Below are 21,826 nucleotides of genomic sequence, written 5' to 3'. Positions count from 1 at the left end.
TGGTTATACGAAACCAAACTCGTGAGGAGATGTGATCAGCACAGTCTGGCCTGGCTCCGGCGGGGCACTGCTGGGGGGAAGCTCGCTGCAGTCTGGCGTGGCTCTGACAGGGCACTGCTGGGGGGAAGCTCGCTGCAGTCTGGCGTGGCTCTGACAGGGCACTGCTGGGGGGAAGCTCGCTGCAGTCTGGCCTGGCTCTGGCAGGGCACTGCTGGGGGGAAGCTCGCTGCAGTCTGGCGTGGCTCTGGCAGGGCACTGCTGGGGGGAAGCTCGCTGCAGTCTGGCGTGGCTCTGACAGGGCACTGCTGGGGGGAAGCTCGCTGCAGTCTGGCGTGGCTCTGACAGGGCACTGCTGGGGGGAAGCTCGCTGCAGTCTGGCCTGGCTCTGGCAGGGCACTGCTGGGGGGAAGCTCGCTGCAGTCTGGCCTGGCTCTGGCAGGGCACTGCTGGGGGGAAGCTCGCTGCAGTCTGGCGTGGCTCTGGCAGGGCACTGCTGGGGGAAGCTCGCTGCAGTCTGGCCTGGCTCTGACAGGGCACTGCTGGGGGGAAGCTCGCTGCAGTCTGGCCTGGCTCTGGCAGGGCACTGCTGGGGGGAAGCTCGCTGCAGTCTGGCGTGGCTCTGGCAGGGCACTGCTGGGGGGAAGCTCGCTGCAGTCTGGCCTGGCTCTGGCAGGGCACTGCTGGGGGGAAGCTCGCTGCAGTCTGGCCTGGCTCTGGCAGGGCACTGCTGGGGGGAAGCTCGCTGCAGTCTGGCGTGGCTCTGGCAGGGCACTGCTGGGGGGAAGCCCGCTGCAGTCTGGCGTGGCTCTGACAGGGCACTGCTGGGGGGAAGCTCGCTGCAGTCTGGCGTGGCTCTGACAGGGCACTGCTGGGGGGAAGCTTGCTGCAGTCTGGCCTGGCTCTGGCAGGGCACTGCTGGGGGGAAGCTCGCTGCAGTCTGGCGTGGCTCTGGCAGGGCACTGCTGGGGGGAAGCTCGCTGCAGTCTGGCCTGGCTCTGACAGGGCACTGCTGGGGGGAAGCTCGCTGCAGTCTGGCCTGGCTCTGGCAGGGCACTGCTGGGGGGAAGCTCGCTGCAGTCTGGCGTGGCTCTGGCAGGGCACTGCTGGGGGGAAGCTCGCTGCAGTCTGGCGTGGCTCTGGCAGGGCACTGCTGGGGGGAAGCTCGCTGCAGTCTGGCCTGGCTCTGACAGGGCACTGCTGGGGGGAAGCTCGCTGCAGTCTGGCGTGGCTCTGGCCCAGCCGCTGGCGCTGAGAGCAGGCAGTGGGTGCCAGGGTGCAATCCCCGGGATTAGAGGCAATAGCTCCGTGCGCGGCAGACAGACAGACCTGCCTTAGCAGCCATGGCAGCAGAGCCGGGAAGGGCCAGCTGATCTCCTTCCCTCCAGCAGGCAGGGAGCAGCGAGCGAGCTGGTTAATTTCATGCGAATTACAGAGAACAAAGAAGGGGGGGCAGGAAAGGGAAGGTGAATAGCTGGGAGAGTGATGCCGAGGGCTGGCAGGGAGAGGAGAAGAGCGGGGGAAGGCGGCAGCTCCCCCAGAACAAAACCGCTGGGAAGGAGGGAGCGGGGCTCGAACTGCTGCAGGGAGAGGACCAGGAGGGGGCTGCTGGGGCCTGAGGGGCAAAGCCGCGAAGGGCCCTGTGCTAGGCAGAGGGGGCAGGTGTGTGTGTGCCCGGGGGAGCACGCGCAGTCAAGCAGACATGGCCGCTGCTCCGGCTGCCGCTCATTAAGTGAGACTGCGCTGCAATTAACGCTGGCAGAATGACGGGGCGGGGGGAGGGCTTGAGCACCCCAGGGGAGCAGGGGGTGGGGCAGGAGAAGCTGTTAATCCAGCCTGCCTCCGCTTCCCCCAAATCCAGGTTAGCCTGCAGGGCGAGTCCTGGGACTCTGCAGACGCTGGTGCAGGCAGGGAAGTACCTGCTGCCCGTTTACCCTCCAGAGAGGAGCCAGACCACAACAGCCCATCAGTCTGCCCACCCACGGTCACTGGCCCACCCACGGTCACTGGCATCTGGACTAACTGGATTCCTATTGTAGCACCTTCTGCCCAGAGTGCTCGACAGACACTAATGAGTTAAATCCCACCATCCCCTGAGTGGTATTATCCCCCAGGGAAACTGAGGCACGGGAGGGTCAGCGCAGGGGCCACGGCTCGGGTGTTGTTGATTCCTTGGTCCCGGGCTGAGATCGCTCATCACCCCACAACAGTTCAGGACAGGAAGTGAAGAAGGAGCAGCCAGTTGGGTCTGGAAGTCTCAAGATGCGTCGTGTCCGGCTGCAGCAGAAAGGCAGAGCCGGCGGCTCTGAGCTGCCGTGACCGGTTGGAGCCCGGCTCGGCTGCTGCGCGTGGTTCTGCCTGGCAGGAAGCGGGCGAGGGCGCAGCGCGATGGGAGAAAGACGATAGCGGCGTGGAGCAACGTCCGTTCCAAGCTGAGACAACAGGCGTTCGTGGGCATGGCGAGGATCTCCCTCCTTCCTGTGCGTCGTAGAGAATGTGTCCTAAACCCCACCAACCTTTGTGGCCCAGGACTCCTGGGTTCTGTTCTTGGCTCCTTGCGTGCGTCTCTGCCCCTTGCTGTGGCTCGGTTTCCCCTCTGTGAACTGAGGCGAACGATGAGGCTGGCGTCCCTCATGTTCGTACCGCGCGTTGAGCTCCTCGGAGGCAGACTGCTGGGGCGGTGTGCGGTGCTGGCTGACGGCGGGGCGCCTTTCTTGCTGAAAGAGAAACCGTCATAGGTGGCAGCTGGTAACAAGGGAGTCTTGCCCGTTCCTCCCAGTGGGCTGCGAATGCCCCTTCGAAATGCCCCTGGCGTTAACCCTTTCGCTGCTCAGCTGGTGCCAAGACTGGCGCTCCCTGCCCCATCCTCCCGTGCCAGCGGGCTGTCAGCCTTCCGTTTGCCGGCTGCTCCGGACATTGGCTGCGGTGCTTTGGGAGCCGGCGGGGACGTTACAGTGGTGGCGCTGTCGGGCGAGCGGCCGGTGCAGCCGGGGGAGGGACCCCTGGGGCACAGCAAAGGACGAGCCATCGCCCTGTTTGGAGACGCCCAGGCACTGGCTGGGCACGCTGCTGCGGACTGGCTCAGTGCGGTGTTGCCGGGATTTTAACCACCTCTCCCGGCAGGTTTATGGTCCGGGCTAAAACACGAGCCGCTTGAGCCCAGCTGCTCAGTGGAAGCTGTAACAGTCACCCACAGGCTCTCTCACCCCCAGAAACCCCGAGGGTGCAGCCCCGTGGGATAGACAGCGACTAGAAACGGTTGCACATGGTTCCTGACCATTCTCTCCGGGACGTGGCTAATAGAGCACAGAGCCTGGCACAGGTGGGGCCTAGCGCATGGGCTGGGGCTTGGGAGAGCTGGGTTCTATTTGGGGACCTCAGGCCAGTTGCTTTGCCTCCCCGTGCCTCAATTTCCCCATCTGTAAAATGGGGACCCTGATCCTGCCCTCCTTTGGGAAGTGCCGAGGGATTCATTGGTATTGTCTTTTGGAACAGGGTGAAAAAGGGACGCGGGGAAGAACCTTCCTGGGAATTTTAAATACCTCCCCTCCCATCTCAGCAAAAGTGCAGTTTAATCCACTGCAAGGGTGAAAAACAGAAGAAGCTTCTGGGTGGGTCCCAGGGCTGAGCCCTTCCTGGCGGATGACTTGGTACTGCCCAGGGGAACCACTCCACCGAAGGCAGGGAAAGCTGCCCCACCCACAGCTCGGGTTGGTGGCTGAATTTGAACAGGGGCGCTCCCGGCCAGCAGATGGTTGAGTTGGCACCTGTGCCAGCCGCCACCAGCCTCCGCTGCCAGCTACAGGATTCCTGGGGCCCGCGGAAACTCTGGGCTGGCCGCGGCGAAGGCTCTCTGCTTTAACAAGCAGACGGATATTTGTGAATGCCCCCTGCGTTTGTACGAGCGCCATGAGCAGCGCTGGCTGCTTTGGTTTCTGTGCCAGCCCTCTGGGGCTGCAGGCGTCAGGGGTGTCCGGTCCCCCCGGCCCTGCATCCCGGCGGGGGAGCGGTTTGCACCCGTGCTATCTGCGATGACGGGGGAGAAGCGGGCTCCTGGTCCTGGTTCCCCTCCCGTCCTGAACTGCAGAGGAGCATTGCTCTAAGCCACTGAACGGCTGCCGGGCCAGATCCCCAGCTGGTGTAAATTGGCATAGCTCCAGTTCAGGTAGTTTAAAGTGGCTCTTGAAGTGACCCTTGTGGATTTAGGATCTGGTTCTGATTTTAAAAAGAGAGTCACTCCATAGGGGCCAGGGCGGTCACACACCGGGGTGTAAGTCAGGAATAACTCCATAGGGGCCAGGGCGGTTACACACCGGGGTGTAAGTCGGGAGTCACTCCGTAGGGGCCTGGCCAGTTCCACATGAGGGTGCAAATCAGGAGTAACTCCATAGGGGCCAGGACATTTACGTGTGGGGTGGAAGTCTGGGAGCCACTCCATGGGGGCCAGGGTGGTTACGCGCCGGGGGGTAAGTCTGGAGTCACTCCGCGGGGGCCAGGGTGGTTACGCACTGGGTGTAAATCTGGAGTCACTCGCGGGGGCCAGGGCGGTTACGCGCCGGGGTGGAAGTCTGGAGTCACTCCGCGGGGGCCAGGGTGGTTACGCGCTGGGGGGTAAGTCTGGAGTCACTCCGCGGGGGCCAGGGCGGTTACGCACTGGGTGTAAGTCTGGAGTCACTCGCGGGGGCCAGGCCGGTTACGCGCCGGGGTGGAAGTCTGGAGTCACTCCGCGGGGGCCAGGGCGGTTACGCGCCGGGGGGGAAGTCGGGAGTCACTCCGCGGGGGCCAGGGCGGTTACGCGCCGGGGGGGTAAGTCTGGAGTCACTCCGCGGGGGCCAGGGCGGTTACGCGCCGGGGGGGAAGTCGGGAGTCACTCCGCGGGGGCCAGGGCGGTTACGCGCCGGGGGGTAAGTCTGGAGTCACTCTGCGGGGGCCAGGGCGGTTACGCGCCGGGGGGGTAAGTCTGGAGTCACTCTGCGGGGGCCAGGGCGGTTACGCGCCGGGGGGGAAGTCGGGAGTCACTCCGCGGGGGCCAGGGCGGTTACGCGCCGGGGGGGAAGTCGGGAGACACTCCGCGGGGGCCAGGGCGGTTACGCGCCGGGGGGGAAGTCGGGAGTCACTCCGCGGGGGCCAGGGTGGTTACGCACTGGGGTATAAGTCTGGAGTCACTCTGCGGGGGCCAGGGCGGTTACGCGCCGGGGGGGTAAGTCTGGAGTCACTCTGCGGGGGCCAGGGCGGTTACGCGCCGGGGGGGTAAGTCTGGAGTCACTCCGCGGGGGCCAGGGCGGTTACGCGCCGGGGGGGAAGTCGGGAGTCACTCCGCGGGGGCCAGGGCGGTTACGCGCCGGGGGGGAAGTCGGGAGACACTCCGCGGGGGCCAGGGTGGTTACGCGCCGGGGGGGAAGTCGGGAGTCACTCCGCGGGGGCCAGGGTGGTTACGCACTGGGGTATAAGTCTGGAGTCACTCTGCGGGGGCCAGGGCGGTTACGCGCCGGGGGGGTAAGTCTGGAGTCACTCCGCGGGGGCCAGGGCGGTTACACGCCGGGGGGGTAAGTCTGAAGTCACTCTGCGGGGGTCAGGGCGGTTACATGCCGGGGTGGAAGTCGGGAGTCACTCCGCGGGGGCCAGGGCGGTTACGCGCCAGGGGGTAAGTCGGGAGTCACTCCGTGGGGGCCAGGGCGGTTACGTGCTGGGGGTAAGTCTGGAGTCACTCCGCGGGGGCCAGGGCGGTTACGCGCCGGGGGGGAAGTCGGGAGACACTCCGCGGGGGTTAGGGCGGTTACATGCCGGGGTGGAAGTCGGGAGTCACTCCGCGGGGGCCAGGCCGGTTACGTGCTGGGTGGAAGTCGGGAGTCACTCCGCGGGGGCCAGGGCGGTTACGCGCCAGGGGGTAAGTTGGGAGTCACTCCGCGGGGGTTAGGGCGGTTACATGCCGGGGTGGAAGTCGGGAGTCACTCCGCGGGGGCCAGGCTGGTTACGCGCCGGGGTGGAAGTCGGGAGTCACTCCGCGGGGGCCAGGGCGGTTACGCGCCGGGGTGGAAGTCGGGAGTCACTGCGCGGGGGCCAGGGCGGTTACGTGCTGGGTGGAAGTCGGGAGTCACTCCGCGGGGGCCAGGCCGGTTACGTGCTGGGTGTAAGTCTGGAGTCACTCCGCGGGGGCCAGGGCGGTTACGCGCCGGGGGGGAAGTCTGGAGTCACTCCGCGGGGGCCAGGGCGGTTACGTGCTGGGTGGAAGTCTGGAGTCACTCCGCGGGGGCCAGGGCGGTTACGCGCCGGGGTGGAAGTCGGGAGTCACTCCGCGGGGGCCAGGCCGGTTACGCGCCGGGGTGGAAGTCTGGAGTCACTCCGCGGGGGCCAGGGCTGTTACGCGCCGGGGGGTAAGTCGGGTCCGTGGCAGCAGACTCCGGCTCCTAGCCGGTAAGGGGCGCTGGACATGGCCGGACAGAAGGTGCTGTGGAGCTGTAAGATGTTGTTTCCCTGCGCGTTGACGCCAGGTCCTTCCCCTTGGCGCTGTGTGGGGCGATTCCTCGCTCGCGCAGTGGTTACTTTGCAAACACTGAGCGGCATGTACCAGCTGCTGGCTCTGCCCTTTGCCATCCAGGGCTGGTGATTGTCCCTCGTTCTTGGCTTGCCCTCCGGTGTGTGCGCGCTCTGGGATCCGCGTCAGGCAGCCTGTCCCCCTTCTCGCTGCGTCCATCCAGAGTGCCTCGAACAGGAGCGAGCCGCTGTGCGCTGACTTCCCCCAGGACTGGGCAGGCCTGGGGACAGGAGAGTTTCCAAGCAGCAGCCCCAGGATCGGAGCTGTTGCTGGGAGCAGCTTCCGCTACACGAGGCATTGGGGTGTTTTCCGGTTTGTGGGTGACAGGCAGGGCCGGGAACAAGTGTCTGTGAGGCTTGGGGTGTTCCCGTGCAGTGGGGCCGAGCTGTCCCCACCTCTCTCTGCCTTTCAGCTCTGGTGGGTTTGGGGTGAGATGGACCCTGGGGCGCGGCTCCTGGGCTGGGCCGCAGTGCTTGGGGCACACGATCCTTTCTCAGGTCAGGGCCGTGCGCTGTGACTGGCACAGGTGCGAATGAATCCATCGCCCTGAGGAATGGCAGCCCAGCACGCTCACAAGGGGCGGCGAGGAGACGAAGGGGGTGAGCCAGTGGGGCTGCAGAGATGAGAGGATGTTGGGGAAGGGGGGACGCCGCGGGAGAGCGTCGGCATGAGACTGTGCATGCGGTGTGAGCAGATGGGAAAGAAAGGGGCGTGGGCTCACTTGGCATCCGGGATACCGAGGGTGTGGGGTGTGGCCGAGCGCTGCCCATCCTGTCCTTACCTTGCCATTGTTTGCTGCCTCGGCATGCTGGCCTGGGGACCCCTGGCTGGAGCAGCCCATGCTCTGTGCTGGGGACCGTGTGCTCCTCTGTCTCATAGGCCACGTACTGCTAACAGCTAGTGGAGATGCTCCTGGAGTTAGTTCTGCCCTCTCTTCACCCACGGCTGCTCAGCAGAATCTTGTGGGGGGCAGGAGAGTGACACGGGGCGGGTTCGAGGTTGCCGTGGCTTTGTTACACCTTGCACGCCGCCGCAATGCCATCCTCCATCCAGGCATCAGCTGGTGGGCGCTGCCTCTGCTTCCTGTTCTGTTCCCAGCCACAACCTCCTGCCAGACCAGAGAGGAGCGAGCAGGGGGCGGAGAAGAGGTGGCGTGAGGGCGGGGCCTAAATGAGAAGGGATAGGGCCATGGTTCGGGCGCTGTTGGCTCCCCCACTTTGAGGGACCTTCTGCCGCTCCTGCCCTGGTCCTTCCCCAAATCTCTGCAGGGCTGTTCCCTACGGTGTAGGGTCCAGTCTGCACCACACAGCTCCATAAAACAGGCGGCTGTAAAGTGGTGTCTGGTCCTTTCTCATTGGATCGATTGATCGATCTGACTGTCTTGTCTAGGGCCCCAGGCCCTGCAGTTTCTGAGCCCAGTTACTTGTTCAGATTCACACAGATGTGGCCATAACGCTCACAGCTCCTCGGCTCTCCTTGGCCTAGAAGGAACTGGACTGACCCGTGATAGGAAGCAAACGGGGTTTCACTGCAAGAGGTTTCACCTGGATTTTGCTATAAATGAGGTTTGGTCATTGCTCAAGTTTAGGGCTTAACGGTAACCCGATGCTGCCCCTTCTTCAGGGATGTAGCAGTTCCCCGGGCAGGGTCAGCAAAGGGAGGTGCTGAGTGTTGCTTACTTTGCTCCATGTTGGATGCTGTTCGTGGGCTAGTGGTGGCAGGAAAACCCCAGTCAGGGAGCGTTTGATCGCTGGGTAAAAAGCCCCCAGCCAGATGTCCCTGTGCAATTGCAGGGGTGCTGCAGCCTCTGTGTTGGTGTCTCTCTGGCAGATCTATCGGAGATGCTGGCTGGTGTTCAGGAAATCCTCCAGTAAAGGGCCCCAGCGGCTAGAGAAGTATCCGGACGAGAAGTCAGTGTGCCTGCGTGGAAGCCCAAAGGTTGGAGAGTCTCTGCGTATCTGCTGCCCCTTTGCTCTGACGCGGCTGAATAAATCACCGAGGCAGAGCTCCCGCCCCCAGCCAGCGCTCTTACCCCATTCCCCACAGCACTGCCTGCTGGGTGGGACCGGAGCAGCTGGGCGCTCCCCCATAGCCAGCGCTCCCTCCCCACTTGTCGCAGTGATTCTTACGGGGCCTGGCCAAAAGTACGTTGCGGTGAAGACTACCTTGGGCAGGGTGATTGTTATGGGGTATGCACGGTATGAGGGTATGCAGGATCCAAGTGTCATGGCCCTTTACCTGCCTATGCCCCGATGAGCTTACGCTTCTCCTTCCCCACCCTGGGTTCCTCAGGAGAACCGTTTTCTGACCAGATGTTTTCTTGCTGCAGTTGATCTCCGATAGCTATGGGACTCTTCCCTTGAAATACAGGTTGTCACGTGGCTTTCTATGCCCCCCATGCTGAGGGCCCCTGCGGCTCTCCCTGGGGAAGGTAGAGGCTCCCCCTGAATATCTAGTGCCGAGCGGTGGAGAAACCAAGAGGAGCCAGGCGGAGGAGGGAGACTTTGAGGGAGCCCCGTTGCTCGGTGCAGAAAAGGAGGGGAGTGGGTGGGGTGCGGAATGCAGATGGCAGCAGCTGAGGAACGCGTCTCCCTCTGCAGGTCACGGAGATCAGCAACGTGAAGTGCATCACGCGATTGCCGAAAGAGACCAAGAGGCAGGCCGTGGCCATCATCTTCACCGATGACTCGGCCAGGACCTTCACCTGCGACTCGGGTAGGAGGATGTCCGCGGGTTTTGGCTTGGAGCTGGCACGGTCGCGAGCTGCCGGGCTGGGGAAAGGCATGGGGAAGCAAACAGAGAGATTGGGACTGGCAGCCAGGACGCCTGGGTTCTCCTCCCAGCTCTGCCTCTGATTCCTTCTGTAACGGTGGACAGGTCACTCCATCTTGCCGGGCCAGGCTTTCAGAAGGGTGTGGAGCCCTTTGGAGAACGTGGCCCACTGTGCCTGTCGCCCTGTCTGTGCAGCGAGGCCCCTGTGACTGCCAGGGCAGTGTGGTCTAGAATCGCCACTTTCACATTCCCAGGCCTTGTGGTTGCAAAGTCAGCTTTAAAACGTGCCTGACTGGCTGGCGTCTGCCTGAGTCTGCAGAGAGCCTGAACTCGCCGCTGGCTGGGTGCAATCCCCTCACTTCCTCTTTAGGGCTCAAAGTCACTTCCACAGGCTAAAGATGACCATTTAAATAGCTACATTGTTAACTGGTCATTTTTAGCAGCAACACCCATCTAATACGTTTACCGCACAGACCCAATCCCCTTCCTCGCCTTTCTGGGGGACCCCACCGCCCCTAGCCAGCTGCCGAAACCGCCTGCTTCCCCTGGACAATTTCTCTAACGCTGTTGATCCAAAACCATGGGGGCAACATAAGGACAGAATCGGAGCTCAGCAGAAATAACCCCCGGGCGACTGTGCTGATTGCAGGATTAATTCTCCTTCGTTAATTAAATCCCTTCATTCTGAACGCCAGGGAAGCTGGCTGAGGAGTTCCAGCCTGCCACCCAATCCGGGAAGCTGCCTGCAGGCCTGGGAGCCAGGCTGCTGTGGCACGCCGGGGGGCTTGAGGGAGATCAGCCCGCCCCTCGTGTGGGGACTGCGGGGGTTAATCCGTCCATGTGGGTAAAGCGCTTTGAGATCCTGGTTCCTGACAGCCTGGCCTGGCCTGGCGGGGGGAAGGAGGGAGAGCTCCTTCAGAGGCGTTGTGCCTTCTCTGGCTGCCAGCTCCACCACCGCTGCTGGGAGCCTCTTTGCTCCCCTGGGCGAGGCAGGGCTGGGCCTGGGCCGGAGCCGGTTGGGAGACTCCCAGGTGCTGGCGGCGGGGTAAGTGATGCTCTTCCCTCTGAGTCAGTGCTGAGCCAACGCCCCGGCACGGTGTCATGTGCCAGGCTCCCATCCTAGCCTGGAGGTCACGGTGTTCCCCGTAACCGTGACTTTGATTGAAGTCCGTGAGCCCCGCGAGGGCAGCTCCTCTCCCCTCTGGGTGTTGTGACCTGGCCCGCGTGGTGGTGGCCCCTCGTAGGGGGAGATGTGCCAAACCCGACCCCAGGCGCTAGGTGGCAATGCCAATCAAACCTGGCCCTCTGCACCTCCATCTCCGGAGGGGCGGATGCACCAAACCCCGAGAGATGCTGTGTGCACAGGTCACAATGTTCGGAGCAGGGAGCTGGCGCCCCCCGCAGGACAGGAGCTGCTGCTGCGGAGTTAGCGTGGGGTGGGATCGCTTCCCCGCCCAGCCCCTCGCTCCCCACCTTTCTGTGACATGGCCTCGTTTCCGGCACCTCTGCCAAACATTGATTGAAATTGTAGTCTTCGCCATGGGGCACTGTGTTGGGAATAAGGTGTCAACCCCCCAGTGCTGAGCACTTGTCGTTATTGGAAATCGCATGAGGAGGGGTGTTAACTCTGGGGTCACCGTCAAATTCAAACCAGAGTAATTTCTGCCAACCCAAAATCTCCCCTGGATTTTCCACTGGAGAAGGCATTTTCCACTACCCTGGCTAAAAACTACTCTGTAGTACTGCTGGTGCAGAATGTCTGCTGTGTTCCGCCCCAGAGGTGGCTGCATTTCACTGTTGGGCGAGTGATCTCTTTACTATATAGACTGGGCCACAATCCGGACTCCCTCCTTTGTCCTTCCTGTGGCAAAGTGCCCACTGGGCACTAAGTGCCCGTGAGGACAAAGGAAGAATCTCCTAAGCCTGGACTCCGGGAACTGGCCCATCATACAGCACTTGGGATCCTTTGTGATGAACGAGGCTCGAGAAGGGCAAGAGGGCTGGCGTCAGCAGCCTGGCCTGCTCAGTCTGTAGAGCATGGGGCTCTGGCGGTGCAGGTTTGAGCCCCGGGTTGGCTCGGGGGTGCTCCAGGGTGAACAGATTGGATAATAGGTGGCCCGTTGATCTAGCAGACAAAGGTATAACAAGACCTGGAAGTTAACACTAGACAAATTCAGGCTTAAAGTGCCACGTTTTGACAGGGAGGGTAATTAACAACTCACCCGGGGTCGTGGTGGATTCTCCAGCACTGGCCATTTTTAAATCGAGATTGGCTGGTTTTCTAACCGATGCCCTAGATCAACCAGGATTTAATTCAGGGAAGTCCAATGGTCCTGGTTATGATCACATTGGCCTTACAAGCTGGGAAGTCCCAGTGGTGCATTTCTGCTGCAGCCACGTGGCTCCAGCCAGCAGGACACACACTGCAAGGTGTGACCATAGTGCAGGGCACGTCTTCTGTTGGGGGAGGGGGATTCTGTGTAACGGGGTGTTCACCAGCTGGCTTGTGCTGGGGGAGCCTGTGGGACGCTGTGGGGGCAGGGGCTGACGGGCGGCTCTTGGCTCCCTGCAGAGCTGGAGGCCGAGGAGTGGTACAAGACCCTGTCCATCGAGTGCCTAGGAGCACGTCTCAACGACATCAGCCTGGGGGAGCCCGACCTCCTGGCTCCCGGGGTGCAGTGTGAGCAGACAGGTGAGCGCTGGCAGCGCCTGGCAGGCTGCCCTGGGGGAACAGAAGGCAGCTGGGATGGGGAACGCCCTGAGAGAGGGGGCTGGGCTCCCCCCCTTTAGGAGTACGAGGGGGCATTGGGAGGGGGCCTGGGTCTGTCCCACCGTGGCAGTGGGGGTTGCGTGTGGAGGGTCCACACTGGGACAGGGGGCCTGGGCTCGTCCCCCCTTGGAGATGGGATGGGGAGGCCTGGACTTGCCCCCCTGGAGAGGGTGGGGGTGTAGGGATGGTGCCTGTCTTGGTTTCAGCTGCCTGTCTCCCTCCGCAGATCGGTTCAACGTGTTCCTGCTGCCCTGCCCGAACCTGGACGTGTACGGGGAGTGTAAACTGCAGATCACCCACGAAAACATCTACCTCTGGGACATGCACAACCCCCGGGTGAAGCTCATCTCCTGGCCCCTGTGCTCGCTGCGCCGCTATGGGCGCGATGCCACCAGGTTCACCTTCGAGGCTGGCCGGTAGGACGCTCCTCTCTCCTTCTGCCCGGCCTGCTGGGAGCACCAGGCAGGGAGCTCTGGTGCTGGGGCAGTGCGGTCTGATTGCAGATGGGGGGCGAGCTCTGGCAGGCCGGGATCCTGAGCCGCCGGAGACATCCCTATAGACACGCTGGGGGAATAGGAGTAATAATTGTGCTTGTGGAAGCGAGGGAGGGTGAGATTCCCTCACTGCTCTGCCGATGCACCTCGGTTCCAGCCCGGGACCTCTCCGGAATGGAAAGGAGAAGGGGTCCTGCGGGGGTGGTTTTTGCAGTAGAGACTAGTGACAAGAACGCTTGTCAATTACAACTTGTGGCAGGATTTGAACCAGGGTCTCCAGCTGTCTAAGTGCAGTTGCCTGACCACCCACGTGTCCTTCCCCCCCCCGCCCTTGAAGGTTTGTGCCAACTTCGTTTGCAAAGTAACTTGGATCAGCCAGGCCTGACTGTATTAGGGCCTCCAGATAATTACCTGCTAGAGAGGAAAGAAACATGAGCTTTCCTTTCATACTAGACCTTCCCATCCGCTGACTCACCACACTAGGCTTTTATAGAGAGAGAAAAACCCTCATCCTCTCCAGTCTGCCCTGCCCTGGAGACTTTGAACTGGCGCCGGCAAGAAAAAAGCTGCGTATTTCTTTGGCAGCAGAATCTGGCAGTGGGAACATCCCATCCGCTTTGTGAATGAGACCGCGCTATTCCAGGGCACCTCGCTTAGTCCCCTAGCATGGGTGGATCCCAGTTCCTTAGAATCGAGAGGGAACGGATTATTTATTTGGAGACTTAAACCGGTGCCTGTCAGCTGTGGGATCGTGTCAGCCCAGAGCACACAAGGGGCCTACGGCTGAATGGAGTTTTGTGGGCCAGTTGGCAAAATTGGCTTCAGTGTTATCCCAGGACTAGTTTAAAAAGATGATCACCAGATCAGGATTTCTCTGGGTTTTAGAGATCAGAGGTACTTCTCGCTAAGGGGCTGTGACTATGGGGACAGCCAACTTGAGAAGCCATAGAGCAGAGGTCCCCAAACTGTGGGGTGCGCCCTCCTAGCGGGGTGCAGAGGAATGTTCAGAGGGGTGGGGAGGGAGTGCCACCCAGATCTGCTCCTGGCCCCAGCCCTGTGACTGGGGTCCCGCTCCCTGCTGTGGCTGCGGGCCCCAGTCTCCTTGCCCGTCTGCGTCACACCCTCCCGAGCCACATCTCTTCTCCAGGGGAAGAAGGGGAGGACGGACATGGACAGGGTAAGAGGGGGCGTGAGGTAAAAAGTTCAGGGACCACTGCCATAGAGGGACCTGAGTTTCAGGAAGTGCTGATCCTCCCGTCTCTGAAAAACAGGCCTCTTTAAGGTGTCTCAAACTGGGAAACCCAAATCACTACCCACCATTGGAAATGTAGGCCTGGCTTCCACTAGTGCTAGGCATCTACATCTCCAACGGAACAAGAGCTGGAAGGCTGAGCCCCTCTGGAAATCAGACCCACCGTGTTTCCAGATGCTGTAGAAAACTGGTTCTTTTTTGGTCCCTAGAGCGAAACCTGTGCTGCTCCCATAGGCCAAAGGCTAATGCATACAAAATGATCCCTTGCCAAGATGTAGCCACGTCGTTTTGTTAAACAAACCCCAGTCGGGTTGCTTCTGGTGTAGTGTCATTCAGCGATAACACTCCAACAGCCTAAGTAACATTTGCGGGGCGTGTGTGAGGGGATGGAGGCATGTGAGTGTGGATCCAATGGATCTATGTGAATGCCCATGATGTGCAAGGGGGGGGCATGTGTGCATAGCATGCACGTGTGTGAGAGGTAGGAATAGTGTGTGTGTAGGGGGACCATGTGAATGGCTGTAAGTGTGGATGTGGTGTGTCTCTTAGTGTGTGCAGGGGGACCATGTGAATGGCTGTAAGTGTGGATGTGCTGTGTCTCTTAGTGTGTGTAGGGGGAGCATGTGAATGGCTGTAAGTGTGGATGTGGTGTGTCTCTTAGTGTGTGCCTGGGTGTAGCACGCACAGCGTATCTGTGCGCCGTGGGAGAACACCATACTCCGGGTGACACTGTACATTGATGTCCTCTTGCTCAGCAGGATGTGTGACGCAGGGGAAGGGCTCTACACCTTCCAGACCCAGGAGGGAGAGCAGATTTACCAGCGGGTGCACAGCGCCACCCTGGCTATCGCAGAACAGCACAAGAGGGTCCTGCTGGAGATGGAGAAGAACGTCAGGGTGAGTACCTGGGGCCGAGAGCCCTTAGTGAACCAGCTCCCTGAGCACAGTAGCTTATGGGGGAGGAAATCAGGGCACAGGATGGGGAGTCCTGTTAGCAGAGCCATTGTTCAGGGGAAATATACAGATTTGTAGCCTTTATAACACAGATGGTTTGGTATCACCAATGGTATCTGAGCCCACAGTGACCTTTGCCAAGGGTTTGAGCTCCCAAACGACGACCGGGTCAGAATTAGCCGGGTGAGACTCACCCTTGGGAAGATCACGAGGATTGGAGACGTTCGGCACACACGAGGAAGGGTGACCCCCAAGTAATACGCTGACAAGTCATCAAGAGTTTTATTAAGCAGATGTAAAAAGTCACAAACACTGAAACACATCCAGAGAGGAGAGAGAACCCATAAGCTAGCCAGCATTAATGATTTCATACTCTCCTCCCAACAGAAAGACCGAGATGGGGGAGATGAACAGGCAGGTGGCCATCTCATTCAGTGTTTCTGGATGCGCTTCTCTGCCCACTTCGATTAGGCAACACCTTTTATCCTGAGTTTCTCGTATGCCCACTACACTCATACATGTGCATGAGTTTCACCCCCTTTTCCTTATTTTCCATGCCGCCTGAATTTTAGGGTGTTCCATTTCTCATAGGCTACCCACTTCATTCCCCTTCTTCTCATTAACATCTATGTCAGTGAGTTACCATAGCAACTTGAGGTTATTACTGTACAGCATTCCCTGAAATGTTACTCTCCGGCTGTTTGCTGGAGTACCTGGTACACTGCGGCATGTTTTCCAGAACATCTCGTGCTGTCATTTTACACGTTACAGCTTAGCTAGTTATTGTCCGCCTGTTTCAGGCCGGAGGTGTCTATGGCCAAGCCACCTCTCTTACCGCCTAAAGCCTTAGGCCTTGCAGCCCATTATCTTACTTATATACCTAAGACGCACTCACCAGTCCTATAGCCCTGTGGTGTGGTCCTCCCCCTTAAACCTATAACTTCCAATCTAATCTAGCAGCCATACATTAGTTAGTCGATCATAGGATTATATATGTGATTAGCTACAAATTCAGTGCACAAAGCTTGGACAATAAAAAAGGTGAGGGGTCCCCTGTAACATTTCCGTACCTTGTATGTGCTATGTAGAGCAGTGGTTTTCAAACCTTTTTTTTTCTGGCGACCCAGTTGAAGGAAATGGTTGATGCCCGCGACCCAACGGAGCTGGGGATGAGGGGTTTGGGGTGTGGGAGGGGCTCAGGGCTGGGGCAGAGGGTTGCGGTGCGAGGGTGAGGGCTGTAGGGTGGGGCTGGGAATGAAGGGTTCAGGGTGTGGGAGGGGGCTCTGGGCTGGGGCAGGGAGTTGGGTGCAGGAGAGGGTCTGGGCTGGGGATGCAGGCTTTGGGGTGGGGCCTGGGATGTGGGCTTTGGGGTGCGGGAGGGGGCTCTGAGTTTGGGGGGGCTCAGGGTTGGGGCAGGTGGTTGGGGTGTGGGAGAGGCTCTGGGCTGGGGCAAGGGATGAGGGGCTTGGGTGCAGTAAGGGGCTCCAGGTTTGGGGGGGGCTCAGGGCTGGGATTGAGGTTGGGGCGTGGGCTTACCTGGGCAGCTCCTGGGCAGCGGTGCAGCTGGGGTGCAGAGGCCAGCTTCCTGCCTGTCCTGACACTGCAGACCGCGCTGCGCCCCAGAAGCGGCCAACAGCAGGTCCGGCTCCTAGGCGGAGGCGCGTGGCTCTTGCCGGTGCTCGGGGTGGGGGCAACGCATGGAGCCCCATGGTCTCCCCCCCCCAGGAGCCGGACCTGCTGCTGGTTGCTTCCAGGGCACAGCACAGTGTCAAAACTGGTAGGGACTAGCCTGCCTTAGCCGGGCAGCACCACTTACGGGACTTTGAAAACCACTACACGTGATCAGTGCACCTAGAGCTCACAAATCCATGGGGATGAGTTAATGGTATAGGCCCCGGTCCAGCAAAGCACTGAAGCATGAAGTCACTGGGACTAAACCAAATGCTTAACTTTTTTACTCGTGTGCTGCGATGGATGGGGACCACAGTGAGGAGTGGCGTTTTCTTTTCCTGATGTGCACGTTGAAATGCCTGACCTCTCATAGGGCTTAAACGTATTTCCAGGGCCCCTTCCCTGTCTCGTCTGCTTGGAACTATAGAGAACTCTCTGACTGGCTAATACCCAGCACAGTTCCACAAACCGCAGGTAAAACCCAGCCAGGGAGCAAAACCACTTCCGAGCAACAGACACCAGCAGCTATGGCAGACACCAAAGTGACAAGCACCCCCAGAAAAGCCTAGAAAGGAAAAGGAAGCCCTGTGAACAGGTTAAAAAGCACTCGCACGATGGTTTATATTTCATTTTTCAATAAGAAAAACAGTCCATCCCCCCCAACAGTGAGATTGGTACAGTCCATGGGCTTTTTCCCTCTGTGAGGGGACGTCTCCATTCATAAAAACAGGCGGCTGCTATGAAAGTCTAGCCAAAATGCGGGAGCTGATTGGCTGACCAGGTTTAGCTGCTTTCATGAAGCAAAGTATGGGATGGGCCCTACGGCATTAACCCTTGCCTACAGGGAGCCTTGCTCTGCATTTTGAATGCATTTTCCGTTCTCTCGCTGCTTATTCTTGGAATACAGTCACCCCAGTCCTTTGTGAGTATAGTCCATTCCTTGCGGTAACCTTCTTTGAACCTTGTTATCCATTACAGCGCAAACAACAGAATCTCTAATTAGTCCATCTGCAAACTCTTCACTTTCCCATGGCTTAGTTTCGTTGCACAGGTCTGTCACAGGAAGGTCAGTGGTCTCGCCGCACTCCTTGTGAGGACAAGGCACCTTTCCCAAGGGATGCTGCGTGACTGTCTAGTCACGTGCAGTCCCCTTTGTGCTCCCACTGGGCTGTATTATAGCTCTCCAGTGCTTCCGGGCTGCCCCATGGAGCAACATGGAGGATTTCGCCCTGTCTCTGCCAATGCCACTTGTTCCCAGGAGAATCTGGGAGTGCTGCAACTCCTGTCCCAATTCCCGGCCATGTCGCCTTCCACATTGAGGAATCCAGGGGGCTTCGGGTGCTCCATTGTTTTGCCCAAGGTTTCTGAGCCCAAGTAATAAAGGTGACACATGGAGAAATTGATCTCTCCTGATCCCAGTCACCCGACACACTTGGGATTACAAAAGACGACGCCCCAGACAGAGTTCCAGTGGCTGCTGTCAAAGTTCTCAGGCCCGACAGCTCACGCCAGCTTGGCCAGACAATAATTGTATTTAACTCGGTGGAGCTGAAAGCAACTGGATTTTCCAGGCTGATGTTCAAAATAGTCCCCACCACCTTCTGTCTCTCTGCTCCAGCTGCTGAACAAGGGCACAGAACACTACTCCTATCCCTGCACGCCCACCACCATGCTACCCCGGAGCGCCTATTGGCACCACATCACCGGCTCGCAGAACATCGCCGAGTCCTCCAGCTATGCCGGTGAGTGTCTCCGTCATTCCTCCTGTGCGCCGTGGGATCATTCCATCCCAGAGCTTTGCTAACCGCCTCTACTGAAGGGGCTGGTTTGCTGTATAGGGCTGGTGAAGCTTTCTGTGCTTCCCATCCCAGCTTCTCATCCCTGAAGCCACTGGAGGGGGAATGCGGTCAGAGCACTGGCAGTCACTCAAAGCCCAGATTCTCCCAGTGGGCTGCTGTGCAGGAGCTTCCGGCTACTCTAGTCCCAGCCCCTTCCAGCAGGAGGCGGTGTAGAGATTACTGCAGGAGCTCCATAATAGTCCAGTCCTAGCCTCCCCCAGCAGGAGGCACTGAAGGACACAACTGAGGTTCCTTTACTTCACCTTGAAATACTAGGAGGACCAGGAGCGGTGCCAGGGTTTTTGCCGCCCTAAGCGGCAGCGCTCCTCCTCTGAGCATTCAGGGGGCCTGGGGTCTTGGGCGGCGGGGGTCCTTCCGCTCCGCATCTTCGGGGCACTTCAGCGGCGGGTCCCGGAGCGAGTGAAGGACCCGCCGCCGAATTTCCACCGAAGACCCAGAGCAGAAGGACCCCCCCACCGCTGAATTTCCACCAAGGGCGGCAAAATGCTGCCCCCCAAATCCTGCCGCCCAACGCAACCGCCTAGGGTCGCCTAGTGGAAGCGCTGGCCCTGATGAGGACCACGAAACAGTACAAAATTCTGCTTTCTCCACAGGTGAAGTGTACTCTGGGGCCCAAGCCAGCTCGGACACAGACCTCCTGAACAGGTTCATCTTACTGAAGCCAAAGCCTGCAAAAAGCGGCAAGAGCGACAGCAAAGAGCCCAAGTCTGCTTCTCAGTGACCGTGCTCTGAGTGGAGAGACCCCCCCGGGCCAGGCCATGCTGGAGAAAGGGGGCGTTAAGTGCAGGAGACATTTGTTTTCCAGTGCTCCCCATCCCTCCTTTCTTGAGGGTGCTGAAGTTCTGGGAACACTCCCCTCTCTTTGGAGAAGTTATCAGAGCTCCTGCCTGCAGGGAGAAAGTGTGAGACTGGGTCCTCTGTGCTGGGAAGAAGGCTGGAGATGGCCCCAGGTGGTCTGGAACTCGAGCCCTGGCCATGCCCTTCTAGTAGACCGAGCATGAGGAGCTAACGATAGGGAAGAAGATGTCTAGCTCTACGTTGTTAAACGATTTTAAATATCTATTGCTTATACATATTCTATATTAAGAGACTTTCCTTCTCACACGAATGCAAGTTTCTTAGCCACTGAAGAGACACTGGGAAGATGAGACACCAGAGATTTTTAATTCTTGGGTGGGTGGATCTTTCTTTTTTCTTTAGGGTGGCATCATGCGGGAAATCCAGCCTCAGTTGGAGCAGACGCCCCACCGCCTCTGCTAGGAAGGGAAATCCCCCAGGATCCCCTCAGCAAGGCTCAGAGTGGAAGGACGGCGTTTTCTCAAGTGGCCGACGGGTTGCGGTTATTGTTGGCAGCCGGTGGGAGCAATGAAGTGTCACTCGAAGCGGGGCAACTGAAGTGAACGTTTTGGAGAGGCTGCTGCAAATCCGGCCTGTTCGTTTAGGGGCAGAGGTGCCCCGGAGAGTCCCATAGGTTGCCCAGGCTGCGAATGGATGCTCCCTCCTGAATCCAGTAGCGCTTTCCCTGGGAGAGGGAGCACTGGGGACTTGCAAGCCTACGCTCATTTTGCACTTCTCGAAGATACCAGAACACACACCGTGGAACTTTCTGACATCTCAGGAGAAACTGGTTTTCTTTCCGAACTGTGACTTCTGCACAAACGCCCCCCAGCTTCCGGAGGGCGGCGTTCTCAGTGGGCTGGGGACTGGCTGAGCGGGGTTTCGCTCCATTAGCGGCGTGTCCTCAGTTCAGATTCTAGCAGCTAAGTGGCTGCAGCATGGATTTCCCTTCCAAACCAAGCCCTTCTCTCGAGATAGCTAAAGCACGGCAGTTTAGTTACACGGGATGGGGCATCTACAGGGCTGCCTCGTTTTGCACAGGCTGGCAGGGCTACACCCCTCCCATCCTTAATACACAGCCACTAAATACTGCATTGCCTCTAAGCTACGGTAGCAACCTGCCCAATCTACCTGTTTGGCAGAGCCAGCCTTGTTGGGAGGCGTCCGTGTTGAGAAGTTCCCTTTCTTTTACCTCCCTGGGTCAGCCAATGGCCCCCGTTTCCTCTGGGGCGCTCTCACCCGCAGCAATGCTGAAATCCCATTGACAGGAGGCTAGCCAGAGACAATCAATTGGTCACATGACCTCCTCCTTGCTTCCTCCTTTTAAGGGACATTGTGCTTCTAGCTGCTGGTGGGGGACCCAGGTTTCATTTCCACTAGATGCCCCACAGCCTCAAGGAGCCAATGCTGGCAGAGGGCTGGAGTGCAGCCCAAGGCCCATTTCAATCTTCTTTGTAGCTCCTCCCTCCCCCCATGGTGCCAGTGGGTCACTTCCTGAGAATAATTAGTGAACCCCTGGGCATGTGGAAGTTGGTTTTAATATGCTGAAATCAAATCAAAGCAATTGATTTTCTAGTTCTGCTATTTATTGAATACCTTTCAGAAGGGCTATCTTTTTATTGCAGTACCAATGCTGGGGTTTCCTCGCTTGGGTTGGTTGGTTGGTTTTTAAAGCGTAAGGTACTGTCTCTTGGGGATGGGGAGACCCTGTGGACTATCACCTGTAAATACTCTTGTTTTCTGGTTGTGCGTGTAGATGATGAGTAAGACGACGAAGACCTTTCAGACAGATCTGCTGGAAAAGTCTTGGCACACAAGCCCAGCGACTGTCCAAACTGCCCTGTTGCAAGCCCCACTAAATTCAGTGCTCTTTCCCCACGACACTTGTCTAGAGTGACAGGAACCAGCCAGGTTCAAGTCTAGACCACATACTCTGTGGTACAGTGGATCAGATGAGCTTAATGGATGTACGTCCTCACAGATGAGGTGTAACCTGCTATCATTTCCTAGCCTAAATGCCTATCTGGGTTCCCTGGCTATTAGCTCTTGTTTTAGGCACTAGGGTCAAATGCTTTTGTTCAGGCTCCAGGAGCAGACCAAGTCCTCAGCTGTGGTTCTAATAGAAGTACACGAAGTCTCTGGCCCTGTGCCTTTAAAACATCGCTGCAGAGAGACACTCTCAACTTTGAAAAGTGTTGGTAAGACTAGAGCCGAAGTGCTGGGCTATTCCACGACGACAACAGGCCCTGCCCTGAGGTTTGGAGGCGTGGCGCTGCTAAGTGCTGGGACAGGTGAAAGCTTGAGCAGGAACCAGGCTGCCTCAGGAATTTGATGCACAGCTGCGTTAAGCCAGGCAGGAGGGGACATAGCAGTTATTGCCAAAAATGTTGTGTTTTTTAAAGGAACTGCTCAATCAATAAACAAACTTTACTCACCCTTCCTGTTTGCCTGCTAACTCCAGACACGGTACAGGGTGCAAGGAGGGATACATAAGAATAATGGTGCAGTGAAGACAAATGTACTGATTATCAGGGAAGGCTTCCTAACATCTGAAACGCTCCAAGACTGAATTAGATCTAAGGCCGCCGTGTGTAAAGGGTCACTACGCAGGCCATTTCACGTGAGCATCAATGAAGCTTTAAAGCAGAGAGTAGTGGGGGAGAGGGGGCTGTCTTTTCCAAATTG

At 58.8% G+C, this 21,826-nt stretch overlaps 1 protein-coding gene across 4 annotated transcripts in view; it reads left to right on the top strand.

Annotated features, from left to right (window-relative positions):
• DOK4 (docking protein 4) overlaps window positions 1-21,580 on the top strand; it is a 40,918-nt gene extending 19,338 nt beyond the window's left edge. For 3 of the 4 annotated variants that reach the window (XM_054048682.1, XM_054048683.1, XM_054048684.1), the window contains exons 3-9: window positions 8,363-8,470; window positions 9,133-9,247; window positions 11,877-11,996; window positions 12,301-12,490; window positions 14,576-14,717; window positions 18,064-18,187; window positions 18,898-21,580. In XM_054048682.1, coding sequence (XP_053904657.1) covers window positions 8,363-8,470; window positions 9,133-9,247; window positions 11,877-11,996; window positions 12,301-12,490; window positions 14,576-14,717; window positions 18,064-18,187; window positions 18,898-19,025 — 927 coding nt within the window. In that variant the 3' untranslated portion in view covers window positions 19,026-21,580. The remainder of the gene's footprint in view (window positions 1-8,362; window positions 8,471-9,132; window positions 9,248-11,876; window positions 11,997-12,300; window positions 12,491-14,575; window positions 14,718-18,063; window positions 18,188-18,897) is intronic. The other variant, XM_054048685.1, reaches the window with a different exon arrangement.
• Window positions 21,581-21,826: the final 246 nt, after the last annotated feature.

This window comes from Malaclemys terrapin, chromosome 14, assembly GCF_027887155.1.
Source record: "Malaclemys terrapin pileata isolate rMalTer1 chromosome 14, rMalTer1.hap1, whole genome shotgun sequence".
Taxonomy (NCBI): domain Eukaryota; kingdom Metazoa; phylum Chordata; order Testudines; family Emydidae; genus Malaclemys; species Malaclemys terrapin.
This window is presented reverse-complemented; position numbering and strand designations above follow the sequence as displayed.